This window comes from Doryrhamphus excisus, linkage group LG13 (assembly GCF_037039965.1).
Source record: "Doryrhamphus excisus strain RoL-2023G ecotype Guam linkage group LG13, RoL_Dexc_Guam_v1.1, whole genome shotgun sequence".
Taxonomy (NCBI): Eukaryota; Metazoa; Chordata; class Actinopteri; order Syngnathiformes; family Syngnathidae; genus Doryrhamphus; species Doryrhamphus excisus.
Genome location: NC_136369.1, coordinates 10,134,515 through 10,155,279, shown reverse-complemented (window position 1 = coordinate 10,155,279; position 20,765 = coordinate 10,134,515). Strand labels below are relative to the sequence as shown.

General features: G+C 40.4%; 2 protein-coding genes across 4 annotated transcripts; one reads left to right on the top strand and one right to left on the bottom strand.

Moving 5' to 3' along the window:
• Positions 1 to 101: 101 nt before the first annotated feature.
• pkd1l2a (polycystic kidney disease 1 like 2a) lies at positions 102 to 19,858 on the bottom strand. Of its 3 annotated transcripts, XM_078795632.1 has the most exons (42): positions 19,429 to 19,858; positions 18,272 to 18,537; positions 17,170 to 17,328; positions 16,913 to 17,101; positions 16,572 to 16,682; positions 16,191 to 16,338; positions 15,364 to 15,596; positions 14,864 to 15,274; positions 14,683 to 14,795; positions 14,028 to 14,163; positions 13,599 to 13,797; positions 13,165 to 13,276; positions 12,946 to 13,087; positions 12,612 to 12,812; positions 11,816 to 11,958; positions 11,500 to 11,679; positions 11,295 to 11,432; positions 10,703 to 10,849; positions 10,507 to 10,631; positions 10,269 to 10,389; positions 9,611 to 9,739; positions 8,693 to 8,918; positions 8,359 to 8,549; positions 8,040 to 8,270; positions 7,679 to 7,780; positions 7,427 to 7,605; positions 7,201 to 7,347; positions 6,920 to 7,119; positions 6,580 to 6,806; positions 6,149 to 6,362; positions 5,568 to 6,046; positions 5,336 to 5,432; positions 5,113 to 5,253; positions 4,062 to 4,247; positions 3,575 to 3,905; positions 3,371 to 3,504; positions 3,172 to 3,299; positions 2,931 to 3,091; positions 1,672 to 1,882; positions 1,190 to 1,291; positions 979 to 1,110; positions 102 to 898 (listed from the first exon to the last, which is right to left on the bottom strand). In XM_078795632.1, exons 1-42 carry the CDS (start codon positions 19,443 to 19,445, stop codon positions 713 to 715), a joined length of 7,425 nt encoding a protein of 2,474 aa, XP_078651758.1. In that variant the 5' UTR covers positions 19,446 to 19,858; the 3' UTR covers positions 102 to 712. The 3 variants fall into 3 exon arrangements, with proteins under 3 accessions (XP_078651758.1, XP_057945528.2, XP_078651759.1); XM_058089545.2 differs by lacking the exon at positions 19,429 to 19,858 and having other exon boundaries at positions 18,272 to 19,240; XM_078795633.1 differs by lacking the exons at positions 1,190 to 1,291; positions 19,429 to 19,858 and having other exon boundaries at positions 18,272 to 19,240.
• On the top strand, positions 19,427 to 20,717 carry bola3 (bolA family member 3). The gene is made up of 4 exons (XM_058089546.2): positions 19,427 to 19,595; positions 19,691 to 19,814; positions 20,041 to 20,129; positions 20,535 to 20,717. The coding sequence occupies exons 1-4, from the start codon at positions 19,530 to 19,532 to the stop codon at positions 20,598 to 20,600; spliced, it is 345 nt and encodes a 114-aa protein (XP_057945529.2). The 5' UTR covers positions 19,427 to 19,529; the 3' UTR covers positions 20,601 to 20,717.
• Positions 20,718 to 20,765: the final 48 nt, after the last annotated feature.

The window sequence follows — 20,765 nt, the reverse complement described above, 5'->3', positions numbered from 1 at the left end:
ATTAATTGCAAAGACTGAGGAAAAGGGAGGATATTCTGCTATTACTGTATTTCAATGCAGTAAATGATTTGTAAAGCAGAATTAAATATGAAGTTCATCAAAGTCATATTTACAGTGTGACATATAGTTATTGAAAACAGGTGTAACATCATCATAGACATAAATGAAAATACAGCAATTATATATATCATGAAATATATCTGTAAGTGTGCATGGTGTTGCCGTATGTGTTCCATCAACAAAGATGACTTGTGTCTGTCACTAGGACATCATGTGGACTGGTGCATGTCTCCACTGTCCTCATCATCATCCATCCACTGGGTGTGCATGGATGATCTCCACTGCCATGTCACGAACACTTTTCAAAGAAAATACTTGATTTTGTCGACACAAAAGACCTCCATAAACTTTGGACAGAATACTAACTAATACTAGCTAAATGTATACATGCATAGTTACAATTATGAATAATTATTTGCATGAATGTGGTATGGTTATTGTTTTACATTAAAAAAATGCATATTAATAATGCATATTAACACATACATTAACTGATTCAACTTGTTTTACAATATAGACATTTCTGAAAACAGAACAGTTGATTAACAATGCACATAATTACAGTATACAGGCCTTCATGCAATCTAGAGCAAAGTGAAAGAATGAAGCAAGCAAGCAACAATTATTCTAATAATTATTATAATAATCTTGACTAAAGCGGAACATACAAATCCTTGTCTACGCGCTCTGGAGAGATTATTGAGATTCCATTATTTGAAGTAGATGAAATTCCACTCTTGTTGGTCAGGATGTCACCACCATGCTTCTTACATTTGATTCCAAATAAACTGCAGACTTTCATCAACATCAGGTCCACTATCTCCTCCTCCTCTGATGGCTGCAATGAATCATATTCAATATTTTGTTATTCGAATAAATGATTGACAATGACTGAAATCAACTGTGTGAATGAGTTACTTTGTGATGTATCTGCTCTTGACTGAAGGCCACAAGGATGACAGAGATGAAGAGGTTGAGCACCACAAATGTCATAAACACAATACAGGAGCCGATGAGGAAGGCACCCAGGACTGGGTTGTAATTCAGAACCTGTGATATACAATGGAGGAAATACATGAATCAGCAGCTATATATCAGGTGTCATAATCTATGGTGGTAAAGCTTTTACCTCATCATAGTTAAAAATGCCCAGCTGCAGGCTGACCATGGTCTGAGCCGCATCAAATAGGGTGCGATAAGAGTACAGCTTCCAACCATACATGAGATTAGACTGGACAAACCAGAATCAAGTCTATTAGTCATTGTGTGAAAGGCTGCTGAAAGATGTTAAGTCATGTTATATAATTATTTTAATAGCACTGCCATTTTCAATTAGCTGACTTAAATGTTGTATTTTTCTGCTACAATGTGAGAGTGAAATAATGGGGAAAAAATGCAAAGATGAGTCAACAATGCCATAACATTGCCAAAAGATCACAGCACAGACTGATTTTGTATGATCATTGTAATCATGAACGCATTCATTTTAGCTTGCATGGCTACAATGTGTTGCAACATTTTCAAATATTTTCCACATTGTAATGTCAACAAACTGGAAAGAAAAACATCATCTTTAACTCTCTCTGTTGCTGACTGTGGGAAAGTACTCACAGCAATTGAGTAGGCCAGAAACATGATGGTCATGACCACCAGGAAGCCGGAGATATCCGTCCAGGCTCGCTGGAGCGTCGCTGTGATCATGTGCAGCTTAGGGTTGAGTCTCAGCAGGTGCCACAGTTTGACTGTAGCCAGGAGCACCAGGAAGGCAATCAGATAGCCCAGCACTGCATCAGCCTTGGCTGTCTCATGAAAACTGGCGTATCTGGAGGGAGCATTATTTTTCCATCAACATGATTGTATTTTCACTGTAAAATTGCTGTAGTTTTTACATCCTGTTAAGGAGACCTAAGATCTATTACAGTAAAAATGATGCTCAGTTGCGTTCTTAACTTCCATCCATCCATCAATTTTCTATACCGCTTATCCTCACTAGGGTGGCGGGGGTATGCTGGAGCCTATCCCAGTTGTCTTTGGGCGAGAGGTCTGACTTAAACTAAGTTAATATAATTTATTATTAAACTGCAGAAAAGCTTAGGTTTCTGTAGTTTTGCCAGAAAGCTTCGGTTTCTATAGTTTTCTGTACTAGATGCACATTTGAACAACATTTGAAAAGTTCTTAGTGCAAGTTTGAGGCACAATAATAATAACATAATAATAATAATAATAATAATAATAATAACAATAATAATAATAATAATAATAATAATAATAATAATAATAATAATAATAATAATAATAATAATAATAATAATAATAATAATAATAATAATAATAACACAGACTAATGTTGCAGCTATAACCAAGTTAAGACTCAACTCTGAACAACCAATGCGACTTCCTGTCCACAATTACGGAACACATTTATTGCAACACGTTTATGTCTTAAATGGCTTATTTTTTTTTATTATATCTACTATATTTAGTAATGTGTGTGTAAAGGTGACTATATGGCTCTTATTTCATATCTAGGGGGATCCAATAATGTCAACACATGTATTTAGGAGGTCATATATGGGGTTTCTATGCTGTGAATACAAAAATATTCAATTTATAAAGAAGGAATCCTACTTCAATTCATTTGAAGCCAATTAACCGCGATAAACAAGGGAATTTTGTTCAGGAGTGTAACACCAGTCACTAAAAGCTGCATCAAACAACTCAAGTCCACTAACTGAATAGTGTTAATATGACATAACATGTTTCAACGTCTTTGTTAAATCTTCTGCAAAACATAATGCTATTCAAGTAACAATTTTGAGAATGTCACAGTAGTTGCAAAACTTTACAATCATTCAATGGCAATAACCTACTGGTCTTTGTGGCTCTGGTAGTACTCCATGTCACGCTTCCCCAGCAGAGTCCTTTTGATAAAGACACACAGTGCGCTCCAGCTGAGAATGATGATCGCCAGCTCAAGCAGGTTCCATTTGCTCTTGAAATAGGTCCATCTCTGCTGCTTCATTAGCTTTGCCTGTTGGGATATTTTAATTATACTAATGTAGGAATTTCTGATAATGGGTGAAAATTCAAATGCAATTTCAATACATATACCTGAACAAACATGTAATATAGGATGAAGAGGAAGTAGATGGCTTCAGAGGCCATGACAAAAATGTGAAGTCCACCAGTTGATTGGTAGAGACGAACATTTTGGAGCTCACTACGAAACTGGAAAGCCCCTATGAAGCAGCCATTAGAGACATTTTTGAGGTTTCTGTAAAGGTAGCATATCCTGTCATGCCCTCTTTACCTATGGCTGTGGTTTCCAGCATGAGTGTGACGATGCAGAAGAGGTTGACATTGGCGTTGTACACAGTGAACTCAACAAAGATGGCTTGAGTGTACGCATCAAACCAACGTTTTTCATAAAGATATTGAAGGCATCTAGAAGACGGAAGTACATGGGTGAATTACACAAGGGTTCAGACCATACACAGGTATAAATATAAGTCACCTGCTAGAGTTATGTAAATCTGGTCCCAGTTCCACCATAAAGCCGCCTCCTCTGTAGAGCGTCATGCTTCCCCAGATGGGATATGCCCTCAGTTTACCCTGGGATCGGTACTTCCAGGGGCTATGGAGGTTCACTGTTGTATTATCAGCCTCAGAGTAGTTCCAACCTGGACCATAGGATCCCATGTCTTCCATCTCCCATGAGTACAGGGCATGGCACTTTGGCACTGCATGTTGCATGCCACGAGCTACATGACAGGAATTTTTCTGTACCCTCACTTGGCGAAGACGGGCATTACCCACCAGCTTTGAGTTTCCATCTGTGATGAAGCCTATGATGGGTAACAAGTGACAAGACCTTGACTGCAAATAGCTTTAACACCCATCTATCAGAGGTGATGTTACAGTTTTATATGACAAATGATACCAACAACAACATTTTATACAAGCCCAGTGTTTGCCATTGAAATAGAAAAGCATATTGATACCTGGGTGATCTCCAAACAAGCTGCTCAGCAGGGTTGTGTTTGCCCAGTTGAACACATCTTGAATACTCATCGTGTCGGCAATGCCTTTGCTGAAACTCTGGCGAATGTGCTGGGTCAGGAAGTAAGCATTGGGATCCCTCTGGCCATATGCCACCAGGAGCAACATCCACATAAACCCCATATAGGCTGCATGACAAGAATATCTCATTAGTAGGGGTGCAACGATAAACAAAATTCACGGCTCAGTTCGATACGTTTGTGTTACGGGTCGCTGCTTTTTCAAAACTAAAAAATTACCTTGTTTTTTTTCATTTGAATTTTATTGAAATTGTCAACATTTTTCCTCACCTTAAAAGTATAAATAGTAAAGTTGCACAGACCTAGCATCATATAAGACAAAAAAAGAACCATGTAATAGGAATATAAAACAAATATGTCTGATGGAGATCCATGTGGTGCATTCTTAGCAACAGAGTAAATATTGCATATAAATAAATATTGCAAAGACGTTTTGTTAGTGATGATGATGAATGAATGAACGCCTCTCATTGGCTTAAAATGCGCAAGGCCCACTGGACTGCACATCAGAGGCCACAATGCGCATCACCATGTAGACCACCTCCGTTCGTTATAGTCACATTAAACACAGCACCAGGCTAATCCAGGCATCGTGCTTTGTGATCCACCTGCATTCATGATCTGTCGTTGCCAAGTAGGAGAACCTTTGATGGTATATTCTCGAGAACGAGTGATGAGATGAGTGCTTTTTCTGGCGGAATTTTCACTTCTTAAATGTTGATTTGGGGGACAAGCCATTTATTTAAGTGTAGGCTCAGCCCAGGTTGGCATCCTACTTTCAGCTTCTGTCAGGTTGAGTTTGCATTAGCCAATCATCAGATGTGATGGGAGAATGAATACAAAAATGTACAAGTTGGTTCAGACGGTTATATTAAATAGTGGTTGCTGTCATTGAAAAACCTGCCTGTGAGGTTATTTTGGTCATGTGTGTGCAATGTACGCCTGTCAGCCAACTACGCTGTGTTCTTCTTACCAAGAATCTCCCGAATGAGGGCAAAGACTTTCTGCTCTTTAATCATGTTGTTCCTCATCTTCTCGATGTCAGTTGGAGGCGGTGGTTGGTAGAAACTGCATGTGCTGTCTCTTCGTGCTGTTCTCACTGCATCGGGATCATCTGAGCATGAAAAATAACATTGTAGGCTTTTATGTTCTCACACAAAACCATGCAACATGAATGCAAAGAATCAGTAACAAACCAGGATTTTTGAAGCTCTCGTCAATCTGAGGGTCTCCATATTCTTCCTGGTCAACCTTCTTTAGAACGAGAGCGAAGAAAGCAGCAAAGCCAAGAACCTGTAGCAGACGATGGTCCTAATTACAATTCTAGTTATGGTAGTTTGAATCACATATCATAATGGCAGCGATGCATTTAATAATAACGCTTGATCAAACTGGATAATTTTTAATTTTGCATTATACTGTCCTTACCTTAAGAGGTTGCGTGATGAACAAGCTCTCAAAAAAGGACACCGACATGGAGATCAGCCAGCTGATAGAGCGATCTTTCCCATAAGTCAGCCCATACATCATTGTGAAGTATCCTGACACACCACTGGTTGCGATGACCAATATCCATCCTACAAAAACAAACCACCACGGCAACCCTCCTGCACAGCATTTTTTAGCACCAGCCCCGTTCTCTCCTATCTCCTCTGGACTGGGGCTGCGATCAGACTGTTCTCCATCCAAGCATGGTGATGGGAGGTGGAACTCAAGAAAGCTCTTCATCCCCTGAACTTGCTGCATGGCTTTGTTGTAGCTGTCTGGGTTTGGGAATCGAGAAGATCCAAGGACACCTAGCTTCTTCTCAACATGACGCAGTTGCCTGTACAGATACCTGCTGTTGTTGCTCTTCTTCTGAACCCCTGAATCTGAGGTCTTCTCCGGACTGCCCCATACACTCTTTTCTGCACATTTGGAAAGTTGGTATTATCATGCATTCGTCTTTACCAAGCATGATTGCATTGAAATGCAAAAGACACCAAAAACATGATCACAGCTTAGATTACCTTGAAGGTCCACTGCACCTAGACTGAGGATGGAGCGTTCCCTTTTGGCAGTATCAGTGTAGAAGTCAGAGGAGGGTCGATTTTGATGCTTGATGATGTCTTCCACCAGAGACAGCAAGGTGTTGATATCAGTCTGTTGGCCAGGTCGAAGTTCCATATGAGGCAGAGGACTCTTCATGGCCTTTGACAGCGACTGAGCAATTCTCTTTATGTCCTGATGGAGAAACCATGTCTGACGTTTTAAAACGTGTAGGAGAGGTTTTTCTTCCATATCATAGAAAGCAATCAACAGGTTCAGAAGTTAATTTATAATAAAGTTCACCTTCCCTTTATTTTATAGGCAATAGCAAATAGAGTTGTAGCAAGCCAAGTAAGTACCATGCTTATTAATGTTCTTGAAAGTTCTCTTTAAAGGTCAACATTTTGCTCACCTTCATCACAGTATCTGGTGTGATGTCCTTCTGTTCTTTCTGAGGGGACGAGGCCTGCGATGGGGACACTCGAACTGTCTTCCCCTGCTTTGACTTGTCTGATTTGGCAACCTTTTCCCGAGGACGAGTGTTTCTGAAGATGCTCACAATAAGGAGATTAACGGGAAACATGATGATGGAACTTTGAATGCCAATCATAACTTGCTGCCAGGTGAACTCAATGTGACCTGCAAAGCACAGAAACCTGTGTTAGCAAAAAAAACTCTTGTCTTGTTGAATCAGAGACACATGATAGTCTTTAATAATTATACACCAAAAGTAGGGAATAATCAGACAATACCCAGGTCCATGGTCTGCTCGGAGGGATCTGTAGGAATGCCCCAAAACATGATACTGGTCAGCATGGTGCACAGCAGCAGGGAAAAGCAGCAGGACACTCGTTGCACACGAGTGAAAGTGCTACACGGAGGTCGATTTATTACAGAGAACCAGAGATGTCCATCACGGAAATCCTTAGCTGTCTTCATGAAAAACAGATTGCTACAAGGACAAAAATGGAGATCCAATCCGAGGTAATAAGATAAGAGTGGCGTGTGTATTGTGTGGTGAATGAGACTGTACCTAAATCTCTTCAGATCCTCTTCTGTGGCCACTGGGAAGACCTTGTCAAGGGTGCACTCTCCCACATCAACAGCAAGCCAGGAGTTACACAGAAAGTGCCACTTCTGGCCGCTATCCAGGTCTTGCACTGTTACTTTGTTGACATACCTGCATGTCGGATTCAAATGAGTGTGTTCATCATTTTAACAGTACAGACTCAAACAATCATCTACTCTCCATGCTGTACCATGCAGGGTGTGAGCCGGAGTTATCATGCCACAGCCTAATGCTCTGCAGCTCCCCAAGAGAAAAGTGAGTGGTCAAGAGAAATATGTCCTCTGCGCCCCTCTCAAACAGAGGTTTCGCAAGATCAGTCAGATGGTGGGGCTCGCTTTCTCCTTCCGTTCCCAGCAAGGTTAGTGTCACCTGCAAACGGATGCGTTGCTCAAAAGGCACAGAGATTCCCATCTTAAATGTTCAGTGATATGACTTACGGTACCTGTGAGGAGGTGGCTGCACCGTGGCGATGCCCTGTGCTGACTGTCAGCATGTAGCAGTACTCTGCCAATGGGTCATTATCTTCGAGCACTGTAATCTTGACCTGTAAATACACACATACAATGAATACACATTAAAAGGAAAGTGCATAGTATGGCTATCAAAATACCGTTCAATGGCTTGTCACTGAGTAGCTCTGCAAAATCAACAATTTGCTTGTTTTATATCTCAAGGGACATAAAATGATTATTGTAACCGATGTGTGCTAAACCAACATACAGGTACTGTACTGTAAATGGAGCTAATAGGAAATGTAGCATACACTATACTTATAAGGGTTATATATGAAGTTGTTTTTTTACCTTAGCTGTGTCCTGGATGTCTTTTCTGCGAGCCCATACAACAACCAGTAGATAGGCAAAGAAGATGGCCCCGACAAAACACACCACCACTGGATTGTTAGAAAATGTGGCGAAAAGCTCTGCAGTGCGTGACACGTCCACTAGGTTTGGCATGACAAAGAAAGAGCTGCCAAAGAAAGTTAAATGGTTACACAGACACTGCGTGACCAAGGGCGTGGTGAGTGGGCCAACCTGTGGAAAGCATAAATGGGGAAAAAAACATGAATAATGCTTTTCATCATTTATTTCTCATAGAGGGAACAGATGGTTTAACACTTACCCTGCAGCCATCTTCACTCCAAGAAGACTCTATTTCATCCCAGTACTTGCACTGGGCCGCGATGGTTATAATACTGACAGTGGTGTTGACAGATTTGACGCCTGGCTCTACTTTTGGCTTCATGACAAGGAAGTGCATCCCAACATCACCTGTCCTATCTTTAGGACTGAGAACCCAGGTATATTTTTCCTCTGATGTAAATGACATCATGATACACAACATCAAAAATAGATAGTTATTAGTTATCCCATATGAATGGATTTGATGCACATGCTGGCTGCTATGGAGAGCTAATTTAGTGGCAAAAATATCGACAGCATATTTTTTAACATACCTTCTTTTGCATTCTCAAGTGGCATCTCAGTTTTCGCTACATAGTCCTCACTAGTTGGATATTTTTTGTACCCAAGGAGTAACACAAAGGAGATGTCTTCAGAGGGCTCCGTTTTCAGCACCAGTGTCACATCAGAGGAAGGAACGTCAATTAGTAACGTGCTAAAGTTGGCCAGGTCCAAAACTGTACTGTTCTCTTGCCCAACATCCGGCCTGGGAAGGAGAATCTGAAAACCCAACCACACAAAGACCCATTAGGATGTTACATTTTGTCCAACATAAAGCTGTTGCTAACTATTGTGTAAAATTGACTTTGTAACGCTGTAACTATAATTTGTGCCCATATAGCGTGTTTAGGACCATGACAAAACATGTCATGAACATCCAACATCTTTGTTACTTGTTTGCTCCAGTTTTAACGGTTCCTGTTAAAGTTTTGGGTTTTCAAGATATCGGGAAGGAAACACCTCCTTCCTCATGAACATGATCCCGCCACTGACCTGCAACTAGCTAGATGTGCTACCCATGCTATAGCTTTGTAAAAAAAACAAAAAAAACAGGCTTCACTACACATCTTAAAATAAAGCCTGGAGCTTTGCCAACTATCAGTCAGTCAGATACAGATGTGGGAGCGGTAAGCAAATATCAGCAAATAGGCTAACCTAGCATGCTGTTAACATGTCACAATATTAGCATTGTAGCTAACATAGCCATGCTAGTGTTGCTAACTAATGTTTATGTTATGTGGGCTTTGTAAAGGCATAAATTTGGCTTCAAGGCAAAATTTTGGGCAATACACTTTCAATACACTATGGTGTGATCTCTGACTAATTTATTAGTCTAGATTGAAAAATCTAGATTGAAAAATAGAATTGAAATTGAAAGATATGAAACATTTATTATAGTTTATTTATATTACCTCAATCTCCTCAGGCAAATTCTTAACAGGGATGACAGTGCCGTTCATTCTTGTGAGAGAGACGGATCCCACGGTTCCTGAAATGTTTCCCCCTTTCCACGAATACGGGTTCTTTTCAAAACTCATCATCTGTGACATATTATACACAGTATGTATGTACATTAGTGAATTAGGTCTAACCTAAAGTCATCATGTAAAAATGCTCAGTTTTGATTGACACTGTTACTGTTTTGGAATGTATCATCTGTCGCCAATAGTCTGATTCTGTCAATAAACAATGTCAATCAAAAGTCTTGCAGACACACTGAATTTTTTATATCATATTACAATATTGGCTGCACGAGTGGTTAGCGCTCAGGCTTCACAGCTAGGAGACCCGAGTTCGATTCCACCCTCAACTATCTCTGTGTGGAGTTTGCATGTTCTCTTTTAATTGGTGACCCCAAATTGTCCATAGGTATGAATGTGAGTGTGAATGCTTGTTTGTCTATATGTGCCCTGTGATTGGCTGGCGACCAGTCCAGTGTGTTCCCCGCCTCTCGCCTGAAGACAGCTGGATAGGCTCCAGCACGCCCGTGAACCTCGTGAGGATAAGCGATTGAAAATGAATGAATGAAGATTACAATATTTAAATAAAATGTTAAGTGCACACACTCACTCTAACATCCACTGGTTCATCTGGGGAGACGACATCAGCTGGTAGAGAAGGGAAAGAAAATCTAGAAGCACTGCTCCTCTGGATGTTTATATCTTGCGACTGCATGGTTTCTGGGGATACTCTGCAGAAAGTATTGCAGTTTCAATTAGTGGATCCGCACCTTGATAAATATTATCTTGTGTATTAACTCGTAATGCTGTGGCCTGTGGGTGTAATGTATATGTTAAAGACATCTTACCTATTGACATACACACTGATCTGATTAGAGTCAATGATGATGGGATCTCCATTCAACGTCTTATGATTCAACAAGGCATTCTGGACATTGTTTATCCCAGTAAGAAGAAAATTGGAAACCTTTTCCTAAATAGAACACATACAGAACAGACTTTATAAAGTGATAAAGAAACCAACATTGGCGGATTTGCTCTTACATTTGATGAAGCATTCAGAATATTACTGGCCGCTTCAACTATTGGTGCAGCTCCTTCCACAACTTCTCCATCGTCATCACCCTCCTGATGAACACTGATAGTGTTGAGGGAGGAGCTGAGGTCAACCAACAATGAACTTGCTTCTTCCTATGGTGGAAAAAATTATCCAAGAACATTATCCTCGGAAAAAGAAAAATGTTTTTTGGCATGATAATGAAAAAAACTGGAAGTGCACCATCGTCATGTGGGACATTTGTTGGGTCTCTTTAATGTAGAATGTTTTAATATAATTCAATTCATAGTATGCTTTACTAAACAGAATTATTTAGCTTTTTTTAAACCTTCCACAGTCCAGTCCTCTGGTTTTGAAGCAGAGCATTCAGGTTTGAATGGAATCCTCCTGTGTTAATCTGTTCATATCTTGTCCTTACTCTGTTTGTATTAAGTTCCCCTGTTAAGTCTTTGTCAAGTTGTCATGGTTGCTAAATGTCATTCCCATGATTCCTGTGGTGATGGCTTCCGATTTTGTGCATTTAGGTTCACATTCCTTGAGAAATTGACATAATAAGCTGATATATTTAATGCAGAGTACCTGGGCAGAGGTACTGAGTTCATCTGAACGCTGCGTGAGTCCAACCACAGCCCTGGCTGTGACTTGCACCTCCTGACTGGTGTTGGTGGGGGAATCCAGCAGCACCGTGGTCATTTTGGTCAGCATTTGCTCTCGAAGCTATAAAAGACAAAGAATGGTGGCTTTATATCACAGGGTTCACGGTTATAGGGAAAGGGGGACCTACCTTCTTCCTTGCATCCTTCTGATCCTCATCAGTCTCTGTGTTGAGGACGTCAGCAACTGAGCTGACTATTTGTCCAAGGGCCTCACCAGAGAGAAGACCCTGCTCCTCCAAGTGGGAGACTGTATCATCTAGCACCGACTGAAGTGCATCCACTGAAACACTGGAGTTGCTTTTCGTTACCTTAAAGAAAAATGTAGAAGCAATTTAAGCCACTCTGCTTCTACCTTATTCTACCTTTTTGGACTAAGAGGATGATCCTTATTTTTTGTTAAGAATGCTTCAAATATGACCATATCTGAGCAAGTGGATGACAAACCTGAACGTAGACAGTCGTGGTAACTTCCTTGTTTTCATTTTTCACAGTCACCACAAGGGACAGATTATAATTATTATTCTCGTCCCCAATGGGCAATAAGAGAGATTTCACAACTTCACTATTACTGCATCGCAGATGTTTGCCTTCAAGACAAATTAGATAGTTCAGAAGTTAGTGTTGACTTGCATACTTTTTTATGTATTCTAGTAGGAATCCAGAAAATAACACACCTAGTCAAATTCTTACTTAATTTGCCATTACGTAAAACAAAATTATACTCCTCTTTCCTCTACTTTGTAAAGTCACATTTTCAAGGTGATAGTTGAATGTGAATGACAGGAAAGGTATACAAAACTGGTGAGACCAGCCATGTTGGTCGAGAAACAGTGCCACTGAGGAAAAGACAGGAAGCAGAACTGGAGGTAAGAGAGATGAGGATGCTGAGGTTCTCATTGGGAGTGACCAGGATGGATAGGATCAGGAACAAGTACATCAGAGGGACATTACATGTTAGAGGCCTTGGAGAAAAAGTCAGAGAGGCCAGACTGAGATGGTTGGGACATGTCCAGAGGAGAGATAGTGAATATATTGGTAGAAGGATGTTGCGTTTAGAGCTGCCGAAGAGGAGGTTTATGGATGCAGTGAAGGAGGACATGAGGGTAGTTGGTGTGAGAGAGACAGATGCAGAAGACAGGGTTGGATGGAGGAGATTTATTCGCTGTGGCGACCCCTGAAGGGAAAAGCCCAAAGAGAAAGAAGTTGAATGCGAATGTGATAAGGCGTTGCATGTTCTCACCCGTGTCTGTCTTGAAGCAATAAACACAACCTGATGAACAGAAGGAACCTGACTGGCAGGTGATATCAAACGCATCAAGGACAGTGCCTGATGGTGGAGAGATGTTGCATGTTGGGGGTACAGGGTCCGCAGGGGCTTGAGTTGTTGGCTCTTGATCTGGTATGGGCAGTGAGTACCTGGCATAACCTAACTCCGATTTTCCTGGTTGAACAAAGACACAAAAAAGTCTCACATCCAAACTTCTTCCACCTGAAACTGGTGGTCACTCATTGTGTGTAAATGATATTTAATCCACTCTAAAACAATTGTCCACAGATATGCATTAAAAACACACCTTTAGCAATGACAGTGATGTTCAGCAAATTGTCCCTTGAATATGTCAGCTGTTGGCTGTTCACAAAAAATTCCTTGTTGCCTTCCTGATTCTTCACTAGTGGCCTTCTTCCTTCATGTGAGTAGCAGGTTTCACGTTTATCCTGAGAAAATGAGAAAATAACTTTATTTCAGCATTCATTCAACAGAGTAACCTTCTACATTCAGAAATGTCTATGACCTGCAGTGGCTTTGGATCCTCAAGGTACCAGTCAACATCCGGGCATGTCGTCTGACAATTCAGTCTCAGCTTTACCCCATGGCTCACATTAATTGAAGTGCAATCATCACAACTGTGATCAAAGGAAAGTAGCCAAATAGCAAAACATTAAGGTTAACAGGATTTATAGTCAATGGTAGAAATTTCAAAAAATGACTCTGCATCTAAGTTTGATTGCATCTTGAAGAAATATGAGACAAAATAGTCTGCAATACTTGGCTGGTTGGTTCAACATTGGTTAAACATAAATCAGTCAATAATCAATAATTCAATAATTTTAGCTACTTAGCAACCCTCTGGGCAGCATTGTTCTGCACAATAAACAAGAGTTCAGAATGTTCACACATATTTAACTGATGAATTTGGAAATGTAGCCTACGTTACCCCTTTTTTACCTGATGGTGACATTTTTGAATTCCTCTGGAACAACAGAGAGGCACCTTGAAGCAGAGGCCACTTGGACCCATTTCCTAAACCAGGCCGTTTTTTTCACAGTCACAGTATACACAGCCATCTCAAATGGATTCGGAAGGCATTGTTTGTCAATCACATGAGTTTCATCATGGGTTTGGTTGCTGCATTTGCAATCCCCTGCTGCAGGAATGGAAAGAGAAATGAGGAAAAGGTGAATGGTAGCATACACAATGTCAGGAAGTCCCAACTTTTAAGCGTGATTTTTATTGCCAAGAATAAGACATGAAAATGTAGACATAATTTACGTATACAGTAGCTTCATGACCATCTCTGTAGAGACTTGAAATACAATGACACTGAAGTTAATCTGTTACTAAACTCAACCAGAATGATGAAGCAATAGCACTTACTACATTTCCACATATATTGGAGTCCTTTGATGGGCAATGACGCATTTCCATGAACCGTGAGCGTGACATTGTTAGTGTAGTCAAGCACAAAGGCAGGAGTGGCATTGACTTTGAAGTTGTAAGAGTCATCAACACTCTGGCAATGAAAAGTAAGTGTTGTAAAAGCAGGTGATTAAGGAAGCCTTTATATGCAGGGTTTATAGTCAATTTCTATGTCGCTTATGTCCTCAGCAAAGTCGTGGAGGGTATACGGGAGCCTATCCCAGCTGACTTTGGGCAAGAGGGGCGGGGTACACTCTGGACTGGTTGCCAACCAATCACAAAGCACATATAGACAAACAACCATTCACACACATTCATACCAATGGATCGATTCCATGTTCTCCCAAAAACATGCTAGGTTAATTTACAACTCCAAATTGTCCATAGGTATGAATGTGAGCGTGAATGGTTGTTTGTCTATATGTGCCCTGTGATTGGCTGGCAACCAGTCCAGGGTGTACCCGCTGGGATAGGCTCCAGCATACCCACAACCCTAATGAGGATAAGCGACATAGAAAATTAATGGTTAGTCAAAATACTGTATTCTATACATCTCGTCTACAAATATCTTTAAGAGTAAATACAAAACATAGCAATGTTGCGTAGACCATACCGTGTTTCTAAAGTCAGAGTAGTTCCCACAAGCCAGGAATATGCTCTCCAGACTCACATTAAAATCAGAGGCTGAGAAGGCATTTGCGGCTTGCACGTTCACTTTAAATAATCCTGTAACCAAAAGGAGTTTTGTGAATGTACATTATGCACTTAAATTAATGCAATAAACTTGGGAATACCTTCCACTGGACTGCCGAAGGTATAGGTTTGTAGGCTTCCATTGAGCATCTCTCTGGTATCAGTGTGACTGACATTGTCTGCAGTCAGTGTGAACAGAAGCCTCACAGGAGCTCCCCGCACTAGCGAGACACTAATATTGAGGTCACTAGAGTCGGGACACTGGCCATGCTCTGCTATCACCGAGGCCTGCAGCCCTTCGATCGGCTCAAGCAGACACAGCTGAAATTCAGTAGAAACCGTCTGGATTGTGACCTTGTTGGAGGCGGTTAAAGTCAGGTTCTTACAGCCAAGGCCCACTTGCTCCACTGTACTTGCAGTCAGTGTAATGTTGTGGGGTGTGATCCCTTGGTCGACCGATGAGTTTGCAAGTAAAAGGTCCTTATACTGAAGTATGTAAGTTACATTTGTACCTATTTAGAAAAAAAAACAGAACAACTTGATCTCAGTGTGTTATATAATGAGATATGATGTAATAGCCAATTTAAACCTTCTGACTCACCTGCCCCCACTGTGACCTGAACTTCAACAGGCCCACCGCCATACAACAGGGTGCAGTTACTGCCATCTTCTGACGTGTTGGTGCAATAGCACTTGATGTCACCAAACTGACCCACGGGTTCTTGAACGGTGATGGCTTTTTGAGCTGTCACGTGCCAGTCACTGGTGGAACACTCCACTGTGACCACAAAACGTCCAGGTGTTTTGAACTTGTGTATTACTGTGCTCTCCGTCCTATCAAAAAGTGTAAAGACAACAGTCTTTACTTCTATACACCCTCTACAAGACAATTATTGACAATTTTGTTTTTACAAAAATAATAATATTACTACTAAATAATAAGAAATACGTATCATGATTTTTGTCCATAGTTTTGCAGATAATTATATATATATAATATATACTGTAGGTATGTTATGTTATGTGAGAGCAGCCATGTTGTTTGGTCTAGAGACAGTGGCACTGAGGAAAAGACAGAAAGCAGAACTGGAGGTAGCAGAGATGAGGATGCTGAGGCTCTCATTGGGAGTGACCAGGATGGATAGGATCAGGAACGAGTACATCAGAAGGACATTACATGTTAGAGGCCTTGGAGATAAAGTTTATGGATGTAGTGAAGCAGGACATGAAGGTAGTTGGTGTGAGAGAGACAGATAAAGAAGACAGGGTTGGATGGAGGAGATTGATTTGCTATGGCGACCCATGAAGGGAAAATCCAAAAGAGAAAGAGGAAGAAAAGACTGTTGGGGCGTGCCATGTGAAATCTCGCCTAGGGAGCCACTCTACGGTATATGTAACGTATATCTAATAATACAAATTGTTGCTTACTCTTCCGGGCCATAGGGATCAATAGTGTGGCCATCTCCAGTATTCAGAGCACATGTAAGGTTTCCCTCATAAGGATGGAGCAGCCACTTGACAGTAATTGTGACATTATCAAACACTGCCGCCATTTTACTTATGCGCAGATGGAGTCCTGGAATGAAATTACATTATCGAATATAAATAAATACCCAAATGAATTACCACACTCTGGCATTAGACAATGTTCTAGTGTGTTTTGTATTGACAGGATTTCATCACTAACATCCAGTAGTCATTAGATGAGACATGAAACAAGAGGTACGTTGTTAAATTAGGCATGAAGTATATAGCATCTGTTGCATATGCCATCAAGGGAAAAAATTATGTGGAAAATGTGTGTCTGACCATCTTTGCAGTGGTATTCCACGGACAAGTAACTTCCCAACAGAGGACAGGGTTCACCGTAAGACTTCACATCTGTTGGTGCTTGGCATGCCTGAAGACCATGGCAACTGGCTGGAATTAGACAAACGTTGTGGAAATGGTGATTTACTAATTTCTGCATTATTTTCAACAATATACAAGAAAATACTAAGGAACCGCTTGGAACAAATCCTGGAAACTGATGTACTATCCACTATGTCACAAAGGGAAAGTATTGTTGCAAAACAGTAATTTCTTGCTGTTGTTTTGACAATAAGAGGTAACTATGGGTATCTTAAATACATTTAAGTCTAAATAAATACCTGTCACTGAGTCCACAACATCAATCCAGCTGCACTCCTCCTGAGAAGTTAAGGCTGGGGTAGTGGGTTTGGGCCGACAGTAGTGAATTGTTTTTCGACCGTAGAAGCTGTCGTCAATTTCTATGACTTGACCAGAGCCACACTGCAATGTGGCATTTTGGCCACCACAGGCAATAGATCTCCCAGTATCTGCAAAACAAATGAAACAAGATTGAGAAATGGATACAACACAATTAGTTGGAGTGGTGTTTATATACCAAATTGGCAGATGAAGTTAAGTTCTTGGCTACAGTTCTCTGAAGCTTCCCACTGGAAGCTTGACTGTTTCAGGATATGTCCACATCTTGCTTGTGCATCGGGTGCTTTTGCCCAGTTATCGTAGCTGACATCTGAGCCATCCAGCCATGCCAGAGAAACTAGGATTGATGAAAGGGGAAAAAAACACATTCATCATCTTAATTGAAATGATCAGTGTTTCATCTCTAAAATGTGATCATCTCTCATTGTAAACCCATTAAAAAGACAGTGTAAATGAGAAACATCTGTCATTTTGCTTAATCCTTCACAGAATTCTGAGGCAGCTAACCAGCTGAACCAGTGATAACAACAAGAAAAGGTGTTAATCCTTTGAATTTTACAGTCGCATTGTTAGATAATTCCTTTTTTCAGCTCATTGTGGAAATTTGTTTTTAATGTCATTGTTAATATTTGAAAAGTATTGTAGTGTATGTACAGTAACAACACTTAGAAAATATTCCTCATTAAAAAAATCATAACAATACAAATAGTGCCATGTGTCATCGATTTCAACTATATATATTTTAACGTCACCTATTCCTCTTTCTTCTTCTTTCTCTTTCAGCATTTCCCTTCAGGGGTCACCACAGCAAATCAATCTCCTCCATCCAACCCTGTCTTCTACATCTGTCTCTCTCACACCAACTATCCTCATGCCCTCCTTCACTACTTCCATAAACCTCCTCTTTGGTCTTCCTCTACACCTCCTACCAATATACCTGATGAACTCGTTCCTGATCCTATCCATCCTGGTCACTCCCAATGAGGATGCTCCTCATTTCTGCTACCTCCAGTTCTGCTTCCTGTCTTTTCCTCAGTGGCACTGTCTCTAGACCAAACAACATGGCTGGTCTCACCACAGAACACCTGTTCCTCTTTGTAATTTTGTAACTGACTTGACTATTTGCTTTACTGTATATTAACTGCTGGCTACTGCTCTATTATTTCACTTTATTGACAGTTCTAGTGTCCTTACTATGTTCTTAACAACACTAAACAAGTAAAATATGGTATAAAAATGTATACAATTAATGTTCAGGTTAATTTGACATGCCCTCTCACCGTCTGTGGTGTCCAGAGTGAGGTTTGGTGCGGCAGGTGCCAATCCTAGCCACCAGTCCTTCTCTGAATCTAGGTGTTTCTGAAGGAACTGCTGCGTCTCGTCGTTCAGGATGAAAGCTATGTGTCCTCCTCCCCTTTCGCACCATTTCTGGGCACTAAGGAAGGAACGCTGCAGACCCACAAACTCATAGCAGGAGCCGTCAAAATGTTCCTGGCGATTTGGGCAGGACAGAGCATCTGGTTCCTCCACAGCAAAACAAGAAGAGCTGAGGAGGAGAACAGTTAAAGTCAAGACGAGGTGGTCCATCACTGTCGCTGTACACCTCCACACTGCCTGCACTCAATGTGGTAACAACATGACTTTAAAGGAGAATGACGTCAGTGGCTGGCACAAAAGGCCAGCTCTTTAGGGTCATGTCTGACTTAAGGACAGTTTACTTGATGGCTGCCTAGCTTTGTATTGTGCATATAACTCTTGTGGACAAACAAAAGCCGAGGGCTGCCCTGAAAGGAGACAAAAGCCAACTGTCAACAGTCACTAATGGATCCAACAACCTGCAGAGAGAGATACGCTTGTCAGTCTTGAGCTGTTTCACCTACTATGACACATTCGAGACACACAGGGTCATTCATCTGTCTTTTGTTGTTGAGCCTGATAGGGTTTAATGGTAAAATTAAATTTGACTTGACTTTAATGGATAATATGATTCAAGTATTTTAATCGCGTCAAGCTCAGAAGATTTTTCATGGCAATATTTTGTAAGTAAAGCAACAATTGGACAACAAACTGCAGTGCTCAACAACATAAACAAATAATAGAAATGTAATACATCAAATATACAATGCATGTTGACCTTTTCTTCTCATGTTATTAAAAGTGAAAACGTAAATACAAACATTGCAATTACTACAAATATTATAATTTGGAAGGTAATGGTTTGAATAATTTTTAAAAAGAGCTATTTAGGTTGTCTTCCCATATGTCAGACAAGCCAAATTTGTTTGACCCATTGAAGTTTTACGAATGTATAAATTATGTATTTAAAAAAAGTAACAAAGAACAGGTAAAACTTCTTTAGTAATTTTTGATTCATCAAACCAAGTCAGAGGAGTTGTTTACGTTTACAGTGCGCGCAGTCGTTTAAAAAAATAAGTACCCGGATGTTGACGTCATATTCAAGGGACGACGTTGTATAAGAAGTTAGCAGTATACATAAACATTTCGTTCTAGTCTTATGAATGCATACATAACACGTTGATGATGTTGGCTGGTAAGGGCGCCGGCAATGTCATATCTTCACTTCGGTTTCTGTTCAGGAATCAGGTAAATCGGAAGAAGCTTGGGTGTTTTAAACGCAGTATACAACCTGACGAATGCTAACTGATAGCAGTTGTCTAATTTCTCCTCTGTGCTCATAGACTTTAGTCCTTGGGCCGTCGTGGAGGTGTTTTTCCACGCAAACTGATGGAGAAGTTCGCATCACAAAGGTCCTTAAGGAGAAATTCCCCCAAGCGTCGTCGCTCAAAGTTGTGGATATATCAGGTACATGGAAATCACTCGTAATGAAGCGTTTGGCTGCCGCATCTGATCTCAGCCAGACGCGTAACAAGCTAGCCCAATAAAAAAAACAATGACATAAAAATAACATTCAGATTGTTTTAGTTTTGCATTTTGCAAGTATTACTTTTCAGTCCTGCATTAGTGCTTTTACAGGTGCTCAGCAATTAAATCATATTTTGTGTATATATTTTCCTATGTCCTCCTACAGGCGGCTGTGGGGCCATGTATGAGGTCTACATAGAGTCCAGTGAATTCAAAGGCAAGAGAACGATTCAACAACACCAGCTTGTTAATCAGGTAGCTGTAATTAAATACTGTACTTTACATCCAGACATCTAAAACTGCAGCTGTATCAGCTTTTAACACACTATTATGTTGATTATGCTAAGTGTTCCCATTAGTTTATTGTTGTGGTGTTGAACTGCACTGCATCATTCTGTGTTTCTGTTTTATTTTGTTGTTGATGTATCGAAATAAGACAACCAATATGTTATGAACAGTTCTCAGTGTAATGCACTGTAGTTCTACACGACTGCAGACTGCAATAATAATGATATTGTTAATATAATTCCTCTTCGGGGTGTCAATCAAAACTGAACATTAGTAGTTCTCCACTGAACTTTTTCACTAATACTACTTACTATATTTTAGAGATGACTTCTACAGGTTTTTGAAATGCATATGTATTTTTGTTCTCTACAGGCACTGAAGGAAGAGATTCAAGGAATGCATGGACTGAGAATATTCACAGATGTTCCAAAACAGTAATACACAAATCCCCCTACTGTGACAAGAATAATTCTAATGTTCATCATATATACCATAAATCTACAATGTGTAAGTAGATATTATGTAGCTAAGCAAATAAATGTGAAATGAATACAATATTGCCAAACAATGTGTGCACACATACAAGTACACAGAAAATGATAC

Bases quoted from the DNA above. Each gene is read 5' to 3' on its own strand.
- bola3 (XM_058089546.2), top strand. From the start codon at position 19,530: ATGATGTTGGCTGGTAAGGGCGCCGGCAATGTCATATCTTCACTTCGG. The intron at 19,596-19,690 runs GTAAATCGGAAG...CTGTGCTCATAG, and splicing joins GGTTTCTGTTCAGGAATCAG to ACTTTAGTCCTTGGGCCGTC. The intron at 19,815-20,040 runs GTACATGGAAAT...GTCCTCCTACAG, and splicing joins CAAAGTTGTGGATATATCAG to GCGGCTGTGGGGCCATGTAT.
- pkd1l2a (XM_058089545.2), bottom strand. From the start codon at position 18,578: ATGGACCACCTCGTCTTGACTTTAACTGTTCTCCTCCTCAGCTCTTCT. The intron at 10,390-10,506 runs GTAAGATGTCTT...TACTTTCTGCAG, and splicing joins ATCAGTGTGTATGTCAATAG to AGTATCCCCAGAAACCATGC. The intron at 8,919-9,610 runs GTAATATAAATA...TTGGGTTTTCAG, and splicing joins ATTTGCCTGAGGAGATTGAG to ATTCTCCTTCCCAGGCCGGA.